At 35.7% G+C, this 26,950-nt stretch overlaps 1 protein-coding gene across 6 annotated transcripts in view; it reads left to right on the top strand.

Moving 5' to 3' along the window:
• HOOK3 (hook microtubule tethering protein 3) overlaps window positions 1-23,504 on the top strand; it is a 116,169-nt gene extending 92,665 nt beyond the window's left edge. For all 6 annotated transcript variants that reach the window (XM_053901009.1, XM_019440640.2, XM_053901012.1 and 3 more), the window contains 6 exons: window positions 4,101-4,135; window positions 7,514-7,596; window positions 8,392-8,492; window positions 10,973-11,077; window positions 11,245-11,316; window positions 13,815-23,504. In XM_053901009.1, the coding sequence (XP_053756984.1) occupies window positions 4,101-4,135; window positions 7,514-7,596; window positions 8,392-8,492; window positions 10,973-11,077; window positions 11,245-11,316; window positions 13,815-13,955 (537 nt within the window). In that variant the 3' untranslated portion in view covers window positions 13,956-23,504. The remainder of the gene's footprint in view (window positions 1-4,100; window positions 4,136-7,513; window positions 7,597-8,391; window positions 8,493-10,972; window positions 11,078-11,244; window positions 11,317-13,814) is intronic.
• The last annotated feature ends 3,446 nt before the right edge of the window (window positions 23,505-26,950 follow it).

Genomic DNA, 26,950 nt, shown 5'->3' with positions numbered 1-26,950 from the left:
TTAAGTTTTTATTTATTTATTCATTTAAGTTGCCTCTACACCCATCGTGGGGCTCAAACTCACGACCCTGAGATCTAGAGTCACATGCTCTTCCGACTGAGCCAGCCAGGCTCCCTGAGGCTTTGTGTTTTAAATGTACTCCTCTCAGTATTCAGAGTACAAGGTTTTTCCCTCTGGTCAACAACAACAAAAATGCTGTACAAATTTAGTATGTTCAAATAGAAATTTTTATGTATAATTGATATTTTTAAAAATAGTGTTATTCCTAGAAATAACCACCTCTGGATTTCTGAATCCCTCTTACTATCCCCAGCACTGCCCCACTCAATATAAGTTCACTGACCTTCTTTTTATATTCTCTTATGCAGAGTACTGCATGTCTGTCATAGCCTTGCCTGCTTGAATGGCACGCTCACACTAGAATATCGTAAATGCATTAAGCCAGGAACTAGATGGACTTTCGTCTTCTCATGCTCACTGTCTATCACAGTGCTTCTGTAGCACATAATAGTCAGTCTCTGATGAAAGTGCAAATAAATCAAATTTTCCAAATCTTTTACATTTAATAAGCAGTATACAGTAGAATTACAACAATAAAGTATTCAAAAATAGTTTAATCTTTGCTTCAGTCGGTTGGTTCTTTTTTATTATTGCTGGTATAATTTGCTATAAACTCTGGCCTTTGAGTATAAACCTACACAGTTGCTTCCATTGGTAGTCTTTTTGGAGAATGTCAGAACTATAGATCTATCATTTCTTTCCAGCCTTATAAATATAAGAGGGCATAAAAACAAAAGGAACCAAAAAAGGGGTATTAAACCAGTATATTACTCAAAACCTCCAAATATTAGATGCCTAAAGCTCATTATTGACCTAATTTTAGGAGTTTCATAAACATGTATCTGTCTTGTATTGACATGATCCTCTAAGATCGGTGGTTTAATTTATCCTTTAATTAATGTGTTGATAGTCTTTCTTAGATCCCAGATTGATTCCTAGTTCCTAAAATTGTAACCAACATCCAACCTACCTTATTCCCTTATTAAAATAGAACTAGTTTGAAATGTCATAAACATACTTGATTAAACATACTTTTAATCCAGAATGCTAAACCAGGAAGAGGTGAAGCAAAACCACCATTAGTGTATTAAAGTATTAGGAAGCCCAGCTAAGTTCTTAGAGATGAACCAAAGTGATTTCTTCAGTGAAATCACTGGGTCCCTTAAACTGAGGTAAATGTAGACTTAGTTTTGGTCTCTAAAACTTTGAGGAGACTTTTTGTTGATTTGTTATGGTAGAAAGGGGAAGGGCATGTGGTACATAGGAAGTAAGAGTGGCAGAACATCAGTATCAGCTCTACTTTAGTGTTATAGCGATAGCCATTGTACAGGCTTGATTCTCTTACTCATATTAGAGACACAGAGGGAATTTATTCTGTAAAAAATAATTTTGTGTAGCCTGATTTAGATATCATTGTGGTAATCAAATCTAATTGAATATGCTCTGTGCCATCACTTTAAGAGAACATATTTCAGAAGTGAGATCCTGGCCCTAAAAGTACTATTTGCATAAGGTAGTCCATTTATTTGACTGCCCAGATTCTAAATGTCTTGCTCTAAATTCTTAGATATTTCCTCAGAGTTCCTATTCCAATAGAAACTTTCTCTGATATGCCTCAAAATGGTGTGGAGAAAGTATGTGGTTCTTTCCCCCAGCAAATGTTTGATGCTTTCCTCTTCTCTTTCACTACCTTACGGCATTGCGTCTCCAGAGTATGTAGTATGTAGGACAACCTGCCCGGTGGAACTGGTCCTCTCTGGAGAACATTATAATTCCTGCCTATTTCTGTTATCAAAAGCACAGTCCTTTCATGTGACCTTAAGTCAGAGTAGGATGGTTTACACATTTTTATTATTATTTTTATGTCATTTATTTTTAGCATGGAAGCAGAAAAACATTGTTATATCCAGTCATATGGATAATTTGAGCTAGCCACATTGTATAAAACTCCAGAGAACGAGACAGGATGAGGACACCATAGAAGAAAGAAAACTGTACATTTTTGAAAAAAAAATGCATAACTTTTACTTCTATTCATGAATTACTAAATCGTTCCTTCTATTGGCTGCTGTGTTTGCTTCATACTAATATGTCCTCTCTGTCTCTTGGCATGGTTTCTGCTCAAAAGGCTATTGTAAGTATGGCTTCCTATTCATTTCTATATATTGAGCAACTTTTTGATTTATGTACATTCTCTTCCATCACAGTTGATGGTATTAAATTCTTAAGTGATACAAATTTTATGGAAAATGAATATGCCAATATTATTGCCTTATAGGTTTATGCCCTTTACACTTAAGATATTTAAGAGGATATTGAAAACAAGTCAAACCAAAAAACCTCTGCTCTTATTTTTTTACCATCCCACTTCTGTTCTACCCCCTTTTATAAATTACATTGAAGCTATTTTCCTATGGCAAATAGTAACTGGCCTCCTGCCACTACTTTAATAGTAACAGTCTTTAGTGGAGAAGTACTGGAGCATCGAAAACATGGAAGTAAAGACCATGTATAAACTTTGGAGTCTGGCCGACCTGGGTGTTAATTTTGGGTCTGCCACTTGAAATCACTGAATGCTCCCCAGTCTTACCTCCCTCACCTATAAGATGGGGCTAATATTGCTCACATTGTGAGATTAACATGAGACTGCATGCGACAGTCTGTACACAGTACACACTGTACACAGTGTCTGGTATATTAACCGTTCATGAGGTAATTATTGTGTATTATCTCAGTTAAAACTAATTTTGCTAGATTCCAGTCAAAATACAAATGCAAAGTTGTAGTTAAAGTATTTAGAAAATATGTTCACTTTACTCTCTGTACTAAAGAAGGAACAAGCAATAATTGAAAGTTAATAGGTTATTCCCTTTTTTTTTATATTTTGGGGGAAGCACTGATAGAGGACCTTATAGTCCACTGATCTTGCTCTAGTTAATATACTGAGCAAAGAAGTGAATTTGATAAATTCCAGAGCTGTGTTACAATGGACTTGAATGAATAATTATAGTAATCGTTATTAAATAAGGTGACTGAAAATCAAAGAACTTAATGTGAGGCTTTTTCGCCCCTCACTGCTGCTATTGACTGATTGGACAGTTTGTTTTATTAACTGGGTTTGGCTGAATTTATCTCAAAATGGAATGTTTGATAGAATTCATTAATAATATGTGCCCTACAAGTATAATGAAACCTAGTGGTCCTATGTAGAATGCCATTATTTTTTGTTTTTAGGTCAATTCTGATCTGCTTTTTAGGAGAATTTTTAAAAAATACTCAGCCAAAGCCGTGTTCTTCAGTCCATTAAATTCTGTGCATATGCCATCCTTCACATTCCCATACCATCACATAAATTATTTGTGTGCATATTCAGAAATCTCGGAGTGAGTCAGTATTTATGGAAGTTAATCCCAGTATCTATCATGATACAAGGAAATAATACAGTAGATAAAGAATATGTTAGGGAAAAATCTGTTATTGTTTTTTTTTTTTAATGTTTATTTATTTTTGAAAGAGAGAGAGAGAATGCATGTACGCAAGCAAGGAAGAGGCAGAGAAAGAGGGAGACAGAGGATCCAAAGTAGGCTCTACACTGACAGCAGAGAGCCCCATATGGGGCTTGAACTCATGAACCATGAGATCATGACCTTAGCCAAAGTCAGATATTTAACCGACTGAGCCACATGCCCTGGGAAAAAATCTATTAGAGTTACTAGAGTTCTAGCTACCTGCCTATTGACTCCAAGAATATTAGGTCTATATATAAATGGTCTTCTCAGTCATTTCCTCCTGACCCTCATGACTATAGAGATTTCAGATATGCAGTTCCTGGGTATTTTATACCAATTACTATCAATCAGGGGCTGCTCTCTCTCTCTAACCAAAAAGAAATAGACCTAGGTACATTGTGTGTTTTGAGCTCTTTGACAAGAGAACTTACTGCGAATTTATTCAGAGTTGGTTACTACTGTACTCTTTATTTAAAAAAAATAATTTATTAGTTAAAATTTTAAATAAACTTCTTTATTTTCCATTTTCAGTCAGTTCTTCTAAAAAAGAAGCTTGAAGAACATCTGTAAGTATAAAAGCTGTTGCGTCTCATTATCCTATTTTCTAGTGAAATAGAAGTATTTTGTTAGATGGTTACGGAGTGTCTAGGCCATGGCACAGGTGGCCCCTGAAGATAAGGGAAATTATAAGACATGTTAATAGTGTCTAAAGGGTCATCTCAACCCAAGGTCCTTAAATCAAAGCAATTACTGCTTTAGAACTGTTTTCTCAAATAAGATTCCTGGGTTTTACATCTTTGTGATAGTATTTATAACTAACTATAGTGAGGAGTTTGAGACAGTCTAGATCAGGAGGCAGAAACCTTTTTCTGTAAAGGGCCAGAGAGCTTTTGCAAGCCATGGTCTGTGCCACAACCACTTAGCTCTGTAATCTGAAAGCAGCCATAGACTGATTATAAACTGATGTTGTGACTATTCCAATAAAACTTTATACCAAAACAGGCAGCAGGCTGAATTTGGCCCACAGACTGTAGTTTGCCAGCCCTAGAGTATAGCCAGCTGAATCTTTCTTTTGAAGTAAAGTTTTAAAGTAGTACAAAGCTATCCGTAGCAGATTTGCAAACATATCCTTCAATTGCAAATACATCTGAAAATGACTTTTTAATCTAAAGATGAAATAAATTTTTTTCAAAAATTTTTTGTTTATTTATTTATTTTGAGAGAGAGCCAGCGAGCAGGGGAGGGACGGAGAGAGAGGAAGAGAGAGAATCCCAAGCAGGCTCTGCACTGTCAGTGCAGAGCACGATGTGGGGCTTGAACTCACAAACCGTGAGATCATAACCTGAGCGGCAATGAAGAATTGGAAGTGTAACCATCTGAGCCACCCAGGCACCTCCAATTTTTTTTTAACATGAGAAAAGTGAGATAATCCTAGCAATGGACACTTGCTGGCAAGTCTAACAATGGGCAGATTCTTAATGTACTAGTAGACAGAAAATGGTACCTTCTAGCCATTGTGAGGTTACCTAGAGCCTGAATTCTGTCCTTTTCTTATTCCCATTTCTTTATTGCAAAAAAAGTGGAGCGCCTGTTGTTTCATAAAACTGACCATTGTTCTGTGTTCATTTACATGGTAAATATCTTCATCTAAAAGAATCTATTAGTGATAATGAGGCCTATGTTAGTTTCCTGTGGCTGCCACAACAAATTACTACAGCCTGGGTGGCTAAAAAAAGCAGAAATTTATCCTCTACCAATTCTTAAGACTAGAAGTCTAAAATCAAGGAAGTGATTCCTTCTGGAGGTTCTAAGAGAGAATCTGTTCCATACCCCTCTTCATGATGGCTGCTAGCAGTCCTTTGTGTTCCCTGGCATATAGACACATCATTCTATCTCTGTCTTCACATGGCATTCTTCTCTCTGTTTTATCTTCACATGGCCTTCTAATAAGGACATCAGTCATTGGATTTAGGGCCCACCCTGATTCATTATGACCTCATCTTAACTAATTATATCTGCAAAGATGGTATTTTCAAATGACGTTACATTCACAGGTACTGGGAGTTAAGACTTCACTATATCTTTTTTGGGAGATACAATTCATTCCACAACAGGGTCCATAGACATTTCAAATGGTCATTCTCATGCACATTTATACCTGCAGTGGAGGCTGATTGACACATACCAAGTTGGTAAAATTTAAAAGTCCGACATACTAAGAATTGCCAAAGCTGTTCAGTAATGGTAGTTCTAATTCACTGATGGTAGGACTATACGTTGATTTACTTAGTAAACTGAACATGCACCTATCCTGTGACCCATCAGTTCTGCTCCCTGTATAAGCCCTAGATTCCTAGAAATGCTGTTACCATCTATCAGGAGACATGTAGAACAACGTAAGAAAGGACGTTGTAATCATAGAAAAGTAGAAACAATACAAATGCCACCAATTGTAAAATGATAGATAGAATGAAGTATATTCAAACAATGTGGTAAAATATGTAACTTAGGGCCAACACACCAACATACATGAATCTTGAGAGCACAGTGTTAAAGATGGAAGTCACAAGACCAATACATACAGTATAATGTATAAAGTAAAATCAGGCAAAATTCAGCAGTATATTGTTCAGGAATGCACACAAAGTCTTACACAAAAATCAGGAGAAAGGTGAAAATTCTGGGCTTGGGTTCCCTAAGGTTCTGTGATAATTTGTCTCATAACCTGTTGCTTTACTAGGTTACATTTTCTTATTCTTTAAACTATATATTATTTATCTAGATATATCACGTTCTCAAAGAATTTGTTTAAAAGATACTAATTTATTGAAGTATTATACGTAGGAAAAAACAGGAATAGACTTAACATAGTGCTGTTTTCTTCTTAGCTTTTTTTTCCTGTATTTTCCAATTTGTGCAGCCTTTTTTCCCCTCTCATAAAGTGCCAGAATTATGCATATTATATAACTACCAGGAAGAAACTTTCTGTTCACTTTTTACTTTTGTTTTGGAATATAACTTACATAAAGTACACAACTTCTAAGTTCCTAAGTCTAGAGCTTGATGAGTGTTTTCCTACAATATAAAGGTAACCCAAATCAACATGTAGAATACTTCCAGCAACTCCCCGGACTCTTCGTTTTCCCATCTAATTGATTCCATCCGCAAACTAGCCACTATGCTGCTCTCTTATCACCTTTCATTAGTTTTGACACTTTCTGAACTTCATATAAAAGGAATCCTACAGGGGCTCCTGGGTGGCTCAGTTGGTTAAGCATCCAACTTTGGCTCAGGTCATGATCTTGTGGTTCACAAATTTGAGCCCTGCTTCGGGCTCTGTGCTGACAGCTCAGAGCCTGGAGTCTGCTTCAGATTCTGTGTCTCCCTCTCTCTCTCTCTGCCCCTCTCCGTCTCTCTCTCTGTCTCTCTCTCTCAAAAATAAACATTAAAAAAAAAGGATCCTACAGCATTACCCTTTGTATCTGACTTACTATGGTCACCATTATTCTGTGGAATCTATCCTGGTGGGTGCATGTATCATTAATTCTTTTTTATTGGAGGATTGTGCTCTTTCTGTTAATTTTTATTTTTAGAGCTTTACTTTTTAGAATAAGATTTTGCATTGTAAAACCTCTGTAAAGTTTTAAATTAATTTTTATAATATCCTTACTCCTAGAAGATGAATATCACTAAATTCTTTATACCTTCTTGTGCATGTTTCTGTAAAAGAAATGATAACTTTCAAAGTCTGAGATTTTTGTCTCTATTTTTTTTGCCTATTTTGTGTGTGTGTTTTAATTCATGTTGGATTACGCTTTTTATCCTTGTTTCATAGCACTTGTGTGCTATGCAAGTGTATCCCAAGAATAAAGAACTTAAATCTTTCAAGTGGAGAAAAACACGAACCAGTAGTAGGTGACAATGTGTTATATATTTTGTTGCAGGGAGAAGCTGCATGAAGCCAATAATGAATTGCAGAAGAAGAGAGCCATTATTGAAGATCTTGAGCCACGATTTAATAACAGCTGTGAGTTTTTCCTAATTAGCATAGTTGTTTTTAATTGAAGTATAGTTGACATATTGCCAATTAGCATAGTTTTAAATTGGTTAGCCAGGCATTACCCTAGTAATAAGTTTATATAAAATTCTTTCAGGGGCGCCTGGGTGGCTCAGTCGGTTGAGCGTCCGACTTCAGCTCAGGTCACGATCTCACGGCCCGTGAGTTCGAGCCCCGCGTCGGGCTCTGGGCTGATGGCTCGGAGCCTGGAGCCTGCTTCTGATTCTGTGTCTCCCTTTCTCTCTGCCCCTCCCCCGTTCATGCTCTGTCTCTCTCTGTCCCAAAAATAAATAAACGTTAAAAAAAAAAAAAAAAAAATTCTTTCAGAAATAGGTCCTGTTACATATCCTAGCAATTAAAAAATTTGTCTTATTTACAGAGTATATAATCATCTTCAGAGTATTTCTGATTATACTTTTGATTTTTTTCTTAACTATGGATGCTAATGAATATTTTATGAAATTAGCTATTTTCATAGTAAAGTTGCATGTAAGTCAGCCAGATTTTGACTGCTTTTGGTATTTACACATGTAGGTAGCCTATTAATTCCTTTGTGTGGAGCAGGACACAGACTTTTTTTTTCCCCACTGTGGTAAAATCTACATCACATAAAAAAGACCAATTTAACTTTTCTTAATTATATAGTTCAGTGACATTAAGTACATTCACATTGTTGTGCAACCAATATTTCCAGAACTTTTTCATCCTCCCAAACTGAAACTTTGTGCCCATTAAACACTAACTCCCCCCCTCTCTCATCTGTAGCCTTAAAAATTGAAGAACTGCAAGAAGCTTTACGAAAGAAAGAAGAGGAAATGAAACAAATGGAAGAACGATATAAAAAATACTTAGAGAAAGCCAAAAGTGTAAGTATGAGTTTCTGGGCATCTCACTCCACTTTCTTCTTCTTTTTTTTTAAGTGTTTATTCTTTCCTTATTTTCTTACTGTTTATTTTTGAGAGAGAGATAGAGTGTGACTGGTGGAAGGGCAGAGAGAGACAGGGAGGCACAGAATTCCAAGCAGGCTCCAGGCTCCAGGCTCCAGGCTCCAGGCTCCGAGCTGTCAGCACAGAGCCTGATGTGGAGCTCGAACTCAAGAACCACAAGATCATGACCTGAGCCAAAGTTGGACGCTTAACCGACTGAGCCACCCAGGGGCCCCATAAATGTTTATTTATTTTTGAGAGAGAGAACGAGAAAGAGTGAGTGGGGGAAGGGCACAGAGAGAGAGACAGAAGATCCGAAGCGGCTCTATGCTGACAGCAGCGAGCTCATTATGGGGCCTGAACCCACGAACCACAAGATCATAACCCGAGCCAAAGTTGGACATTCAACCAACTGAGCCACCCAGGTGCCCCTCCACTTTCTAATCATGTTTCACTGGTCATCCAGTTTAGTGCATATACAGTGACTTCTCACGCCAAGAGCTATCAGGAGAACAAAAGAAACCTTTGACAAAGAAAAAGCATGAGGAAAAAGCAGTGATCAAAATAGATCACCCCACAGAATAGTTATCAATTACCAAGAGGAAAATGTTCCTTTATGTAGAAAATAAGTGGCAGTCACCTCCTTAAGTAGTAATCAAAATTAGCTATACTAATGGTAGGACAGCCAACATCTTATGCCTCCTGATGGAGTATCATTGTCATAATATTTAACTTGAAGCTAAGCAACCTATTAAACCTAACCCAGTTCCCAGGGAAAATGAGTTTATTGGAACAAATTAAATAACATCTTCAGGAAATCATCAGATAAATCAAGAACTGGGGATAAAAGTTAATGTTACAAAAAACAAAAATAGGCATTTGAGTATGGGGGAGGACAAGAGGCTGTTCTAATTTAAAAGAGCCCAAAGGGATCTAAGTACCAAATGTAATGCATTAATCTTTGAGTCCTATATTGGTGGTGGAAGGAGCAGTTATAAAAGACATTTTGGAGACACCTGTGGAAATGTGGATTTGGAACCCATAGTGATGACTTCTAGAATTGTTCATTTTCTTACAGATGATGATGATGATCTTGTGATTATGTAAGAGAATATCCTTAGTCTAAGAAGTATTTACATGTCATGAGGTCTGCAGATTATTTTATTCTGTTTTTTTGTTTTTATTTTATTTTAGAGAGAGAGAATCTTAAGCAGGATCAATACTCAGCACAGAGCCTAACACAGGGGTTGACACATGGCTTGAACCCATGAATTGTGAGGTCATGACCTGAGCCAAAGTTGGATGTTCAACTGACTGAGCCACCTGGGCGCCCCATGCTGATTACTTTAAAATAGGCTCCTAGGGGTGCCTGGGTGGCTCATTCGGTTAAGCATCTGACTTTGGCTCAGGTCATGATCTCACAATTCATGGGTTCAAGCCCCACATTGGGCTCTCTGCTTGCAGCACAGAACCTGCTCTGGATCCTCTTTCTCTCTCGCTCTCTCTCTCTCTCGTAAATAAAATAAACATTAAAAAAAAGGTGATGCAGGGGGAGCTCCCAAACAAGCAAGTTGTCTGTGTGTGTGTGGAGAGAAAATGTGGCAGTGCAGCAGTTGGCGAATTAGGGTTAAAGGAAATGGGTTTTTATTGTTCCTCTCTTTCAAGTTTTCCCTAGGTTGTTTTTTTTTTGTTTTTTTTTTTTTTAACGTTTATTTATTTTTGAGACAGAGAGAGATAGAGCATGAACAGGGGAGGGGCAGAGAGAGAGGGAGACACAGAATCTGAAACAGGCTCCTCCAGGCTCTGAGCGGTCAGCACAGAGCCCGACGCGGGGCTCGAACTCACGGACCAGGAGATCATGACCTGAGCTGAAGTCGGACGCTTAACCGACCGAGCCACACAGGCACCCCAAGTTTTCCCTAGGTTTGATCAGTTTTGATAGTAAAAGTATTGGGCCAAAAAGCAAAAAGACCTTCCCCAGAAGGTCTAGAAGTGCTAGAAGATGCTAGAAGTGCATCACATGCCCATGCCTAAACCAAGCCACTGGCAGAGTAGGAGATCGGGTCACAGTGACAACCATCAGGATCAGCTCTCTCAGAGACATAGGGTAGCTAAGCCACTTTAGAAGAAAGGGAAAGGGAACACAGCTGTCAGTAATGTGTGTTGTAGTATTCTTTATTAATTTTAAGCCAGAATTACTTATTAAAATTGATTCTTTACATAGATAAAAGTTTTATATAATTGAAAGCTACAATTGAATAGTATTTCATACATTCAAATTTTAAAGTATCCTTGTAAGATAGCTTTATGATTCTCACAAGGTTTGTCCTTGATTTTTTCTTTTATATAACTGCTTCCTTAGATGTTACATTCTTGCAAGTTTGAAACTTCAAATTTTTTTCTTTTATTCCTCTTTGCAGGTTATCCGTACTTTAGATCCTAAGCAGAATCAAGGAGCAGCACCAGAAATACAGGCTCTTAAAAATCAGCTCCAGGAACGGGACCGACTCTTCCATTCTTTAGAGGTAGGTAGTTTGCTATACTATACAATAACAATAAGGTATTTGATTTTTGATTCTTTATTTTCTAGGAGCCTTGCTGTATACAATTGTGTCCATGAATTTAGCTAACTAATTACATTTTATTAATATTGTTTTTCATCTTTACATGTTTACATGTGCTTATTTTTTAGAAAGAATATGAGAAAACAAAGAGTCAAAGAGAAATGGAGGAGAAATATATTGTTAGTGCCTGGTACAATCTGGTAAGGAAATAACACTTCAAAACATATTGCAAAGTTCAATGAATATGTAATAATTATTATACTACCTTTATTATAGAAATAATTCTACTAAATGAATCTGAAAGTAATTGCTATCCTAACACACACTAACAAAACCTAATGCTGATCTTAGGACTGAAAAGCAGAAATGAGAACCACTATAAGCAGGGTTAGGACGTTTTGAACACATCATTATTCCTACAGCATAGAAAGATAAATGATGTTGATTTCTATCCCTCAGAACCATTTTATTCCAGGGGAAGGGGACTTTAATAACATCTAAACACAGATGCAGTAGCTTTTATTTTGTGGAATGATTTCATTGCCTTTGCAGGACAACAACATTCTGGGCTTCAGTAACACTTTCTGGATATAAATAGTTGTGAATTTTGAAGAATGCTGTACTTTTTTTTTCAATATTTTGTCCTAGACTGGTCTTTTTTTCTTCTTTGTTTTTCTTCCCAGTAAGACCACTTCTGCCTTGTCAAAATGTTAGTTGCCTAAGACAGGAAATTGAGCCAGATTTTTCTTCATCATCCCCCTGTGACCCTATAGTTATGTTACTGTTGTTTCTGTTTTACAGTTGTAACTGATACTGTGTCTTCAAGGGTAATGCCCCAGGTTTCCTAATAATGTGATTTTATGTTTGTCAGAAACTCAGACAATTTCATGATTTGTCTATATTTGCCTTGGTTAAAACTACATATTTCAGATCTTATCATAATTTACAAAAACAAAGGAAGAAACCAAATTAGGTTTAGAATACTATTATTAACAAATATAGATTTCTTAAAAATTAAAAAATAAAAATAGGGGAAAACTACCTAAGGAAGTTCTCTGGGAATTAGTTCTGAGTCCACCTCTTCTGTGTCCTCTTTAAAGGTTGGTGTTAGTGATCTTGGAACTCTGGAACTCTGCCCCTCAATACTTAGTAGTCATTTCATAAGTTTTGATTGATTTATATGACTTCACATATTGTGGTTATAGAACCAAATTTATTTATTCTGTGACATGGCATTAAAGAACATTTTTAGCTCTCCAGAGAGTAAAGGAGTAACTCCATATAGTCTCACACAAGTTATATTCTAGTGAGGTAGCCACACATATATTCAGAAAGTTCTACATCTCAGACTACTGAATGGAAGGGGAGGTGACAGGCACTGGGAAAAGGCATTAAGTATCTCAGAGAATTGCCCAGTTGTGGCTATTGAGGTCTTAAAGGTGTGTGAAGAACTTGAATAAGTTGCTTGAAATGTGAAAATGGAAAAAAAAAAAAAAAAAAGTTTATTTTAAATAACTTGTTAATATATGTAGCCAAATTAATAAATTAAAGATTACCAATAGATATTTGTTAGTTTTCTTCAGATTCTTAAATGCTTTGATTTCAAATTGAGTAAAAATACATGTTCTGGGTTTTCTCATTGGGAAAATGGAGAAGTGTTATGTATTTGGGTATACATGACAGATTCTGTTAAAGATACACAGCCATGGCCAGTGTTTTCCCTAGAAGCTAACTAGTGATAGGAAGATTGATTGTTTAGTCTTCTGTCTTCTGTGCCAGTCTTTCCTTTCTCTAGGAAAGCCCTAGGACTTTTCACATTGCTTGGCATATGTACCTGCTCTCCTTTTAGTTCTCAGTTGCTTATTTCTTACTTTCTTCCTTGTTACAGCGTCCACTTCTCCCCATCAGTTTACTTGTGGCCAATCACTAGTGAGATTAAATAGCTCCTCTTGTTTCTTAATGTTTCCCTGGCCAAGGTTCTTTACTGGCTTACGAAAAAGTACCAAAACCACTATTTCCCTGATCTCTTCATAGACTAACAGTTGAAAAGGTGCGCTCCCAGAGGTTTCCTCCCCCCTGGTAAGGTGCTCTGGGCCCAGCAACTCTATATCCTCTCCCTTCTAAGCTAGTAGACCATCCTACTCCAGTATTCAAGAAAGACCCCCAGCTGTGGTTTGGGGCCTCTGTTGTGGGCTGTCAGGAACTTTTCTTAATTTGCTTGAGAATGCAAGCCTGCCTGAAGTGAAGAAAAACACCCTGAAGGTATGTATTATACCTAGTGTGGCTTTCCTCCTTAAGAAACAACCTGTGCTTTTCACTCAAAATAAGTAAGCCATGTGATTTCCACAACCACGTGTGAATCAACTCCTACCAATCAATTGCACTATTTGTTCTTGGGAAATCACTTTATACATTTGATTTGAGAAGGAAGTATATATGATTATGGGTAATCTATTGTTTGGATTATTGTAAATTCAGAAAATTAAGGCTTAATTTTTCCAAGAGAAAATTTGTACTTAATTATTGGAACAAAATGTCTCTGTAAGATTTTAATCTGAAATGAGCAGAATTAACATTCCTAATTGTGCCTTATGATTCATTGTGACAAATACTGCGTGAAGAAATTTTATTTAGTGAGAGTATGTTCTACTTTTTTTTATATTGATTTTTTTTTTTTTTTTTTTCCTATGTTATATAGGGAATGACCCTGCATAAAAAGGCGGCTGAAGATAGACTTGCTAGTACAGGTTCAGGGCAGTCATTTCTGGCTAGGCAAAGACAAGCAACCAGCACAAGAAGATCTTATCCGGGCCATGTTCAACCAGCCACAGCAAGGTAGACAAGTCTTGCCATCAGAATAAAAAAAACATCCTACATTCAAAGCATACTTCTGTTACATATGACAACATTTCAGGAAATTCAGCCAGCTTATTTTTTGTCTCTTTTATGTTGATATTTAGTTGTTTCTCATTTGAGGACTTTCTCTCTCCTATATCTATAATATTTTAGTTTCTTGGTTCTTTATTTTGTAGTCCTTTCAGTTCCTTTTAATGTGCCAAAAATTTTTAAATGCCCAATTAAAAGTGTTGTATAATAGTGTAGTACTTTTCTTTGTATGAAAATGTCCTTTCCCCAATGGTGTAGGCTTTGTAATGAATTAGATTTTCTGCCAATAATTGATATACAATTTATATTCTTTATTGTGCCTCTGTGTTACCATGCTTTATAAGAATGTCTTTGTTTAAAGGGAATTAATCTTTTTATGATGTATTAATCTGTGTTTTCAATTGTTTTCCAAATGCACTTCAAATAACTTGCATATTTACTATATAAAATGGTTGGCAAGTGCACTTTTTGCAAAGACATAAATACATTGGCAGAGGTGCTAATCCGATGTTACCTAAGGCACCTGATAGATTTATTTAGAGGGAAAAAAATAAGTTTTCCACGTTGTTTTATAGGAAATTAAATTTGTCCGAAGATTTGGAAACTATTTTTAAAACATACATAAAATTTCATTATTTCTTGCTATCTTGTTTGCTGACAGAAGATAATGGATTGGTTAGGTTATTTGGGGGGAAATTACAGAAAAAAAAATCAGGCAGTGCATTCATTTTTTTCTTGTTTTGAAATATCATAGTAACTGAGGATCAGATTCTAGCAATGCGGCTGACATTTACAGTTTCAGTTACCCTCCACATCTAAAAGATTTATTTTTCATATACTTACTAGTAACAGGTAGCCTTACCTTTTGGGCAATTTCCTTGTTGCACCTCATTTTACTTATTCTTTAATATAAACCCTTCTATTTCTCAATTCCTAAACCTAACATCTTAGTATCAGTCCTTAAGATCAATAAGTGACTTCTTGTATGTGACGTTATGACAGGTCTTTTAACATTTTTTTCTTAATTCTATGTACTAGTCCAAGAATCAGCCACTGAATAGATTCTCTTGGGTATTTGGTTGCCTCAAAGTTCTTAGATTTGTTGACAGATTGTAAACCATGTTCATTTACTTTTTTGAATGGCCATCAAGTCATAATGATTGTAAAGCACTTTGGCTGTATAAGGTGCTATATAAATGTGAAACAGCATTCATTTGAAAATGAAATGCCTCTGCCTGACTTTCCATATTAAGTATTTGGTCCCAAATTATATCTAAGTTCCCCTCCAGCCTTTTTCTTGCACCATAGCCAATTTTTTTTAAGCATAAAATTATTGAAATTAGGTTGATTGGTTGGTCGGTTGGTTTTGGTTTCAGATACGTCACCTAAAAAGATTTTATTTCATGTACTTGCTATTTGGAAGTTCAGGTTTCATTTAGTCTTGTATATTAAATACAAATGAATAACTCTAAATCAAGTTAAATGTAATTAAGAACTTTCAGAAACTATATTCAAGTGTTTGATTTTAAATCCTTACTTTCTTTTTTGTAAGAAAATTGACCTAAAAATTAGTAGCGTTTTCATTTGTCCTCAGAAACCATTCTTGAAGAAAGCTATTAGAGTATACACGGAAATGACTCCATACACTGTGCTAATTTTTTACATTACATACAGAGGTCTGAGAGCAGTATGATTGCTTCTGCCTGATAAGACTATAAAGCAGGAAGAATTAGTAATAATGGAGAGAACCACGTGAGTAGAATGCATTGTGAGGTTTCAGGAGGCTAAGCAGACCTCATCAACATAGGCAATTTAACAGTACAAGATTAAAAACTAGTTAAGATGGTTCTTACCCCTGCCCCCTTATTTCACAAATAACATAAGGATTTAGCTGTTTTAAAACAGGGCATGAACACTAACCTTGGTAACATTAAAATTGTTTGAAAATTATACTACCTGCAGAATAAGATAGATGAAAATAAAAAAAAGAGTCTATGATCTCTTTATTAGATGGATTATATCCTATGAGACGAGAGGTTTTAATTTTAGTTCTTTGTTTACTGCTCCAGTCCTGGTCTTCTGGTCTACCTGGTAGGTAGGCTGCCAGGTGCCAGGCTTTTAGAAGCAAGTTTTACTCGTTTTTCTTTGGCATCTGTTGCATGCTGTTATTTTGGTGTTTACATTCATAACTTTCATGTTCCTTTACTGTACCTGTATGGGTTTAGTATATTACTTGCATTGCATAGCAGAAATTATATTCCTAAACATTCTGATATTTTTTTTAAAAAGCAGGAATAAAACTGAGCTGTAGCAGTGACAACCTTGTTTCCCTTGCCCAGCTTTGGGTGAGATTTATAAATCACTATTTCTCCAATAATGATTAATAATTTTTCAGGAGGTTTGTGATGATGCATGGTTTGTCTGGAAGTTAAAAGCCATTAGGCACTTTATCTAGATGTGAGCTATACTGTGCTATATTCTTACAGACTCCCTGTATACAGTAGCTTCAAGAAGCCACAGTTTGCTCGAACAACAACAGAGCTGTAGCCCTGGCCTCCACAATGGAGTAAGTACAGTGTTACTGCATTAGCTTGGGGTGACCCATCCCCGCAGTGTTGAATTCTTATAAACAAAAATCTTATTTTCTGTTTTCCTTCTAACCAGGGTAAGAAAATACAAAGTAAATAACTAAAAAAATTTTAAAGAGTAACATTTATGTTCTGCAGTGTGCATTTACAAAGTTTGTAATCAGAAAAAATCCAACAGATATTATAGTTTTACCACCTAGAAACAGAGAATAAATAATACAACTGTACATATCTGAAAAGAGCTTCAAAAATTCAATCATATCTTTTTATCATTTGTCTAATTCCTTGATAATAACCAAGAAAAAGAAGTCCCTAAATAAAGGACCCATGTTCCAAAATTGATTAAGATTGAATTATTTCTATTTGATAGTCCTAGCCTGGTAAAATTGGCTTGATGGGATGTGAGATGAGTAGATTATAATAGGATAATTTTGCATTTGTAATTTTGTTGAAGTTTTATTGTTTTGTTTATACAGTAAAGCTCAATTGTAAAAAATTAAGCTAGATGTTATCCAGTCAGAAACATTGGCCCTGACATTTCATTAACCCTGCACAAGCGTGAAAATCCACACTATGCAAGCACATCAGCAGTAAGTGATTGTTCAGTGAGAGATGAGTTAGGCTAAAGAAAAGATCATTTTATTAGCTAGTTTACTCACCTCTCCTTATAATAGCAGTTTTGTTTATTTTTGTTAGCTAATGATACAAAATATCTTCCAGTGCCTCTTGCTCTCAGACAAGCATTCATCTTTTCAAGCTAACACCGTGTTAAAAATTTGAAAATCCCTATCCCAATATGAGAATTATCTTGAAACAAAAGTCTAAATTTTTAAAATTATCTTAACTCTCTGCATTTAATTTCCAATTGTCCAGATCTCAGACTCTGGAATGTTATAGTTATTGCCAGTTGAACATGTGAGATTATCTGAAAAAGCACCCACAACCCACAGCTACTGCACACCTAGCTAGTTTCCAGCCCTGTGGGTAAGAACACCGTGACCCTAAAGTGAGAGGAAAGTGCTTGGTGTTTTGCTTTTTGCTAATTGCAGAATAACAACATTAAGGCAAAATACTTTTTGTTGTCTATTTCTTAAACTATGGAAGGAAGCATTGACTTCTCCCCCTTGTGTGATGAAGGGACTCATTGTGCTGATGTAGCATATTCATTATACTTCAAAGTCAAACCTGTGTGATGCCCTGAAGTAGACGAAGGAGTGTGTTAACAAAAGAAATGGGGCATCATAATCTTTGAAAATTATTTTAGCATGCCTTTTATTTTCCCTTTTTCTAAGTTAAGAGGGTCATTCAATAATGATAATCTCTTTTTCTATAGTCCCAACTGTCGAAATGGCAGCTTATTTTGGTACATTTGATTCATTACATTTAGAAAGTGGTTTCAGAGCTTATTCTTTGTAACTATAATGATTCTAATATTTTATATCATGAAGTTTTTATATGAGGAAGGCTATTCTCAATGTGTGTGTCATCCAATTTTTTACTTTCTATAAAGCATATTTAAATAATAATTGGTGTATGTTCTCCTTTTATTGAAAATGTTTTATTGTCCAGTTTAAGCACAATAATTTTATTCTTCTAAAGTTTTATAGTAAATACTGTTCATTTCTCAGAACCTAAAAAACAAAATAATTCTGTGCTGACACAGCTAATTTCTGCCCTTCCCTATTCCCCCAAATCATAGAAATATTAATATTTAGCTTCCTTTTTATAAAACGAAGGACAGCACAAATGTGATGATATCCATCTCTTCTAAATCACTGAATATGTTCTTGAGAAGAATTTATTGATTATTTTGTTGCTAAACAGCCCTTTATCAACCCAATCCAACTCATGCGTGTTATCTATGAATGTAAAAACTTTTGAAGTTTATTAAATTGATAGAGAAAGGGACATTAGTTTATTTGAGAAACAAGAGACCTGAACCTAATTATGGCAAGTATATGAGTTTGGACAATTGTAGGGGGGTCTATACATGTTTCCTAATGATTACATGTCAACAATTAATGTGATGTCTCTCTTCATTATTTTTCTATTTTCCAATAATATTCTGTAAGACCAGTTTGTCTGCTGTATTTATAAGTGAGCATAAAAATGTGAGGAAGTAACAGAAGACTGTGAAGGCAAATCCATTCCTAGAAATTAGAATGTATTATTGGGATAAGAAATGGGCTGATTATAAACAAATATCCAGGCTGATAGAAGTACTAATACAATTAAAAATAACATTGTCTTAACAAATGTTCCTCAAGTGATAGTTTACATAAAATCTTCTGACTCTCTTACATGATCATTAAATAAAGAAGAGTAGACAAAAGTATAATTTAGTTTCTAACTGTCCTTCCCTTCAGTGGGCATTAGCTGGCATACAATATTAACTATACGTTTATCAGTGGAAGGGAAAGCATCTATTTTTATTTTGAAACTGTTAACCCATTACTAAATCTAAGATAGTGATTTGAAGCCATTGAGGATACTTGGATTTGATCAGAAGAACTCTGTGGTGGCTGAAAATTACTACTGACTTCTCTAGATCTGATGCTTTATCTAGTTTATACACCTTAGGATCAATTTTATGTTCCCCCCTAATTAGACATAGTAGCCCCGCCCCACAATATTTTGTTTAAATTGAAAGCAGGAGTAGAGATTTTTAAAAATATATTTAAGAGAGTCTTTATGTACCTGATACGTTATCCCCAGGCTCTGAATTAGATCTTTAGGATCTGAAGATGAAATCATCAGAAAAAGTGTCCATAGCCTCAAAATTTCAGGCCCAAAGGGCTATCAAATGTCCTAAATTCTACCTACTCAGAGCTTAAAGGAAGAATTAAATACCATGACAAGAATAATGTCAAAATGAGAAAAAGAAAACTACCAAAGCATGTTGAGGCTTTAATGTATGTGGGAGACTTCTGAGCAGGTATTATCACTTTAGATATCTCTAAGGTGACAAAGGAAAATAATTAGTTTAGCAATTGTTAAAATTAATAAAAGGGATTCATGTTTATTCTTGGTGTATTTGTCAACCTATGGGCAGTGCTTACTGTATACATTCTATAGTGTGTTTGTATATGTCACTATTATAGATGAGTGTCTTAATATTATTTACTGTTCTATCTAATCATTTATGTATTTATACTTTACTGCAAGGTTCACAGCACTTTACTAATATTAGATAATTATTTTTCTTCTACTTTTCTGTGGCATTTTCTACTTATGTCTTTTCTGCTAGGGTCTTTTCCTTATTTTGGAGTACTCACTAAGAAAAATGTAAAAGATCGCCCAAAGAAATGGGCTCTGTACTCTTCCTGAAATGTTTAAAGTGGGATCTGAAAATCCAAGTCTAAAGATCTATTTGAAGCTGGATTGGGGCTATTGGGCATAAATTGCATTTTATATTTCACATTAATAAGACTTGTATAAGTCAGTACTCATGAGGCCAAATTCTCTCAAATGCCAACACCCTTGAAACCTTTTGTTTTCTGGAGTTATATTAGTAAAAAGTAAACAATCTTCTAATTAATTAGAGAATACCAGAAGGCACCTAGTCCCATGGCCTGTGTGTACCCGATTTTGAGAGACAAGAATAGTCCAGTTCCTGGGCTTAGACGAACCCTTTAAACCCAGCTGAATTGTTCTCAGCAGGCTTCCTGATAAAAGGGGAAGTGTCCACTGGCCTGATAACTAAGTCACTCCTGGTCCTCCCGACTCCCAGAGAGATGGACCATCAGCCATGGGGAGTTCTCACCTTTGCTGTGCTGTTTCCTAAAATACAAACCTACCAATTGCCCTTAACTCTCATAGTTTCTTCATCATTGCCTATACCCAAAGACAGGAGAAAGAAAGCCAGGTTCCAGGAGCCATACAGTTGGAAAATCTGGAAAATGGTGGGAGTTAGTTGATGAGAAAAGGTAGCAGAACGCTGCAGAAAATTCTTCATTCTGCTATAACAGATGCTTAATGAACTTGACTGTTCTTAAGTTCAAAAGTAGCTAAGTTTTCAGCTTGTTCTCTTCAGAGATATTTTTAGAAATCAGGACTCTTCCATTTGTAACTTAAAAATGTTAATACTCAAATCATAGTCAAAAAGTAGTGAAATATTTGTTGTTATGTAAACACTGACACATGATTACTGCCAAAGAATAGGGAGATTTGCTCATAAGAACATTCTCTTAGAGTTTTGTTTTGTGCTTTCACATGAGAGAAATGCCTTTATATTGTGAAAAGTTTCTGTAGTATTTTCTTCTGCATTACCCCCTGTTCTACTGATGTGCTTTGCTTAAGCAAGTCACCTAGAAGAGAGCAACACTGAAATAGAGAAGTCTAGACCCTGACCTTTGAGAGAAGAGCTGCTTTTGTCCCCCTAAAGTAAAAAATTAAAAAAGAAATATGCTCATACATACACACACACAAAGACAGAATATGATGTTTTGAATATCTATTAATTTAGTTGTTGAGTGAATAAGTTCCCTTCTAAATGTCTTTACCATCCGGTGGCTTTTGCTGATTTAGATAAGAGTAGATCCTGGGCCTACATTGTCCAATTTATTAGCCACTAGCCACATGGTGATTTACATTTAAATTAAAATTAAATAAAATTCAAACTTTGGTTCTCTCTAATCACCAATCACATTTCAAGTGCTCAGTAGCCACACATGGATAGTGGTTACCATATTGGACAGCATAAATTTAGAACATTTCCATCATTGCAGAAAATGCCTTTTTACAGTGCTGTCATGCCCAAAGAGAAAACAAGGACAAAATGAAAGTTTTCAGTTAACTTATAATAACTATTAGATTTTACTGCCGTAGTTGAAGAAAGCTGTTTTTCATATAAAAAATAATACCAGCCCTTTTTAAAGACACTGGAAAAATCAAAACCCCATTCTTTGAAACTAGTTTTCATTGTATTTTTTTAAACAGGTTCTTAGCACTTTACTTTTCAAGTGATAAAATTAAATCATTTCATAAATCATAACTTAGTATCTTCAGGCTTTTTTCTCCTTGTTTTGTAGTCCTCAAATTGATGATACATAGTTTCTAACACACATAGAGCAAAAACCAATGAATGCTTTATTTATTCACAAATAAAAATTGCTAAACATTTATCCTTCTGTTATTTTTAAATCTGTATAGATCTAATGAAAGTGGCAACAGTTTTTGTTTCTGTCCCTTTAAACATTTCTCCCTAACATCACATTTGATTGTTTCCCCCTTAAAGGTATATCAAGATCCAAATAATTCCTTGGTTTTCTTCATACTTTCTTGCTCTTAATAACTTGGATTACATGAATTAAGTTCAGTTTCATATACGAAGCAAGAATTTTATTCCAGTGACTTAGTCAATGAAACATTTTTTTATATTTATTAATTTACTTTTTAACATAACGAAAAGGATGCACATGGATGCATCTTTGACTTTTTTAATGAAAATAAGGGACTTAATCATAATTCTTTTCAGTAGGCTTGGTACTTAGTTAAAACTGTCCTGTTAGGAAGTCATGAGGCTGGTGCTTTCCTTTTCCGTTTTAAATGTTTTAAATCAGGCAACAGACTCAATCCAGTAGGTCAAATTCCAAGCAAATTATGAAATTCTTATCATCATTCAAGTACAGATCGGTAAATGGTGTGATTTGAGTTTGTGTTATTATTTTCTTGTTGGCCTAATTTAATATGTGTTCTACAGAGATTCATGTTAGTTAAGGGAAATTCTCATTATGCTTGAAATACATAGTATTTTAGTATAAATACAGGAAAAGACTGTACACAAATGCCAATCAATGATTTGAGGCCTTTTAATTTTTTTAAATAGTAGCCTTTTGTTTTTTAATAGCCTTAGTTATTTAAAATTTAGATGCACTAAAATGTCATTGCTGTCACTAACTTTGCTGTGAACAGGTTATGTGTAATTCAGAATGCTTTGCACCTAGAATAATTTCCAGATTTATTTTGTTTTGCAGTTTTCATGTTTTGACAATTGCCCCACCATTTATAACACCCAGTTTTTGGTTGTGTAATGAATGGTAAAATTCAAACATATCTAATAATTTAATAATTTGCCTTATTTTGATTAATAAATTCTATCAAAGATTTGAGGATAGAAAAGGCTTTTTTTTTCCTATAGTATTTTTTAAACTTTTCAGATGAGCTGGAAAACACCTTAGTACATTGGAGTTGGAATTGTATTGATTACAGTCCCAGCTCTAAAGCCTTATACTCATGTCTTAAGTATTATTGATTGTTCTATGAATTGTTGTTAGTTTCCTATTTGGCATCACAGTTATCCACCTTGCAGTTAAGCTTTGGCAAAAAGGATATTACTTGGTATATTCTTATTTCTGGTTGACTATTGAATTTATAATTCAACAACTTCATTCTTTGTCATTATAATCCAAAAATGAAAGCCACATACAACTCTAAATTTCTCACTTCACAATGGAATCAATACAGATTTAGCAACATAGTACATAACAGCATCCAAGGATTTTTCCACATTTACCAAGTTTACCAACCATTTACTGTATATTAGATCGGTGGATTTTCTGTTTTTCTGAGGTGAATGACTTATTAGCCTCAGTAAGAAATTTTCACTAAAGTCACAGAAACATTAAGTCCAATAAACCACCGGAAGAGAGATTTTTAATTTTTTTGGAATCTTATATTGCATTTCCTTTTGATATCACTTATTCATTTTAATTTTATGACTGCCAACTTGTTATGGTATTAATTATATGTATATGTTTATATGTATGCATATAATATATGTATATGTATATGAAGAATAAAGTTAAGATTTGGTCAAACTATATTTTCCCATTCAAGTACAAAAATGTTTTCAAGGCTGCAAAAAGTGTACAGTTGTTAAACAAGTTGTAAATAAAGACTTGTATAAAAATTCAGTGTAGATTTTTCTTCTTACTCTTTAAACCATGACAAACACATACTTCTAATACTATTCATCCACTTGCCTTTGGCACTTGCCATAGTGTACTATCAATTTAAAGACTATGCCATTGGGGCACCTGGGTGGCTCAGTCGGTTAAGTGTCTGACTTTTGATTTCAAGTCAGGTCATGATCTCATGGTTGGTGAGTTCGAGCCCCACATCCAGCTCTGCACTAACAGTGCAGAGCCTGCTTGAGATTCTCTCTCATCCTTTCTCTGTCTTCCCTCCCCTGCTTTCTCTCTCTCTCTCTCTCTCTCTCTCTCTCTCTCAAAAATAAATAAATTTTGGGGTGCCTGGATGGCTCAGTCGGTTAAGCATCCAATCCTTGATTTCAGCTAGGGTCATGATCTCACAGTTTGTGAGTTCGAGCCCCATGTCGGGCTCTGTACTGACAGTGAAGAGCCTGGCTTGGGATACTCTGTCTCCCTCTCTCTCTGCCCCTCCCCTGCTTGTTCTCTCTTTCTCTCAAAAATAAACATTAAAAATATTTTTTAAATAAATAATCTTAGACAATAATAAAGTTTATGCCATTGACTTATTGTAAATTACTAAATATTCTTTGAGGGTTTTTTCCAGTACCTATCAGAGATTTTGTTTTGATTTAGTCTCATTCTTAATAGTTGTAAGCTGATTGTCCAAAGTTCTTAAGGGATAAAAGCTAAACATTACAGCTTCTCCCCTCTCAGAGTTACCACATTAGCACCATCAACCTTACTACCGACAGTACAGCAATAACCAATGGTAGAGTAATTGCATTCTTTAATAATATAAAGCATTATCCTTTTTTTTAAAAAAAGGGTTTTTTTTAATGTTTATTTTTGAGAAACAGTGCATGAGTAGGAGAGGGGCAGAGAGAGAGAGGGAGACACGGAATCAGAAGCAGGCTCCAGGCTCTGAGCTGACAGCACAGAGCCTGATGTAGGACTTGAACCCACGAAATGCGAGACCCTGACCTGAGCTGAAGTCCGACACTTGACCAACTGAGCCACCCAGGTACCCCTAAAGCATTATTCTTGAAGCATCCCATTTAGGTGATTAGAGCTCCTTTTCCTTTCCTTCCTTTTCCTGCACCTTTTCCACCCTTAAAATTCACCCTTTTTCTCATCTCCACCCTAAACCTTACTGGAATATGACATCTTTAGTGTTGGATAAAGTGGCAGTAGCAGTGTGGAAATTGATTGTATTTACATTAAAATAATCAGCTAATTAATTTCAAAGTGAAGTTAGCACCAAGATAAAAAATAGCTATGTAGTCAAAATAGTGCCCATTTTAATGTCAGATAAGTATAAGTTTTCTTCACTCATTACCATGGAGATACCATATTTATTTAGCATTTTCTGAGCGTCTCTCCTAATATTGAAGTGAAGGACAAAGGTAGGTTGAATCAAAAAATAAGCAAAGTATTTTTGGCCTTCAAAGATTTGGTTAAATGAAGCACAACACAGAAAAGTTCCTAAATAGAAGCATCACTCAGGTAAAACCTACCAGTTTGCCTTAAATACATTTATATACTGTTCAGGTTATTGCTGCATCACAAACCACTCCAAACCTTAATGGCTTTAACAATATAATCTCTCTCTTGCATCTGGAGACGGGCTCAGCCCCTCATTGAGCTGCAGATAGATGATGGTTGAGGCTGGAGCCATCTGAAGGCTTTCTGTCACACATCTGGTATCCAGACTGATACAGATGGAATACCTGAGGGCTGATCAGGCAACTCCACACACAACCTCCTGACATGACTAGTTTGGACACTCACAAAATGGAGTCTCAGGGTAGATGAACTTACACACAGCTAGCTTCCTCAGAGTGAGTTCTAAGAGACCCAGGTGAAAGAAAGCTTCACAGCTTTTAGGACCTAGGCCCGGAAACTACATAGCATCATTTTTGTCAAAATTGTCACAGACTAGAGTGGGTTCTGAGGGCTGACCAAAAATACACTCCACTTCTCAATGGAGGAATACCAAGTTACCACAGCTGCCATTGGAAGGAAGATTTCTATGAAGATCATACTTCTGAAGCCAGAATCTTTCCATATCTTTTAAACCCTGTGCCAAAAACAATCATAGTGGTATACAATCAGGTACATAATTTCAGTATGAGCAAAACCTGAGGTAAATACTACATAAAACTCCACTAAATTTGAAGCCACAAATATGCTCATGGTTCTTTTATCCAATTGTATATAAAATGAGCTAAGGGGTGCCTGGGTGGCTCAGTAGGTTGAGCGTCTGACTCTCGACTTCAGCTTAGACCATGATGTCACCGTTAATGGGTTCGAGCCCCATGTCGGGGGATGCACTGACAGTGTGGAGCATGGTTGGGATCCTCTCTCTCTCTGCCCCTTTCCCACTCCCACCCCCCCAAATAAACTTTAAAAATGAGCTAAATGTTTCTACACCTTACTGTAATAGTTAATTTCTATGACTATGTTTTAAGGAAATTGTTGAGAATATAAATATCTGTGTCTATATTCCTAGCCAAAGTTCTCTGCCTTTAAAGAACATGTTTCCAGAGATCCCCACCCCTTGCATAACAGCTGGAAAGGATGAAATGGAAGTACACTATTGAAGGTTCTTATGCTATACTTATAGGAATATAATATCACTTGAGGGGTGCCTGGGTGGTCAGTCGGTTAAGTGTCCAACTTTGGCTCAGGTCATGTTCTCACAGTTTGTGAGTTTGAGCCCCATGTCAGGCTCTGTGCTGACAGCTCAGAGCCTGGAGCCTGCTTCGGATTCTCTGTCTTCCTCTCTCTCTCTCTCTGCCCCTCCCCTGCCCACTCGCTCTCTCTCGCTCTCTCTCTCTCAAATAAATAAATAAACATTTAAAAAAGGAATATAATATCACTTGAAATTAGACCATGTTAAGAAATGTAGTATAAGTCCTAAAGCATGCACTAACAACACAATAAAGTTACAACAAATAAGTCCACAAAGGAGAGAAAATGGAATAAAAAATACTCAATTATTCCAAAAGAAAACAGAAAAAGAAATGGGAACAAAGACCAAATAGAAGACAGATAACAAGAATGTAGATTTAAACCTCATACTATCAGTAATCATATTAAATGTAAATGGCTTAAACACAGAATTAAAAAATAGGATATAAAAGGAAGACCTAACTGTATACTTTCTACAAGAAACCACTTTATTTTTTTTTTTAACGTTTATTTATTTTTGAGACAGAGACAGAGCATGAACAGGGGAGGGGCAGAGAGAGAGGGAGACACAGAATCTGAAACAGGCTGCAGGCTCTGAGCAGTCAGCACAGAGCCCCACGCAGGGCTCAAACTCACAGACGGTGAGATCATGACCTGAGCTGAAGTCAGATGCTTAACCGACCAAGCCACCCAGGCGCCCCGAGAAACCACTTTAAATATGAAGAATTACTTAAAAG

Source organism: Panthera pardus, unplaced genomic scaffold (assembly GCF_024362965.1).
Source record: "Panthera pardus isolate Hobbes unplaced genomic scaffold, ASM2436296v1 HiC_scaffold_13, whole genome shotgun sequence".
NCBI classification, from domain to species: Eukaryota; Metazoa; Chordata; class Mammalia; order Carnivora; family Felidae; genus Panthera; species Panthera pardus.
Note: the sequence above shows the minus strand (reverse complement) of the source record. Positions and strands in the feature narration are given on the sequence as shown.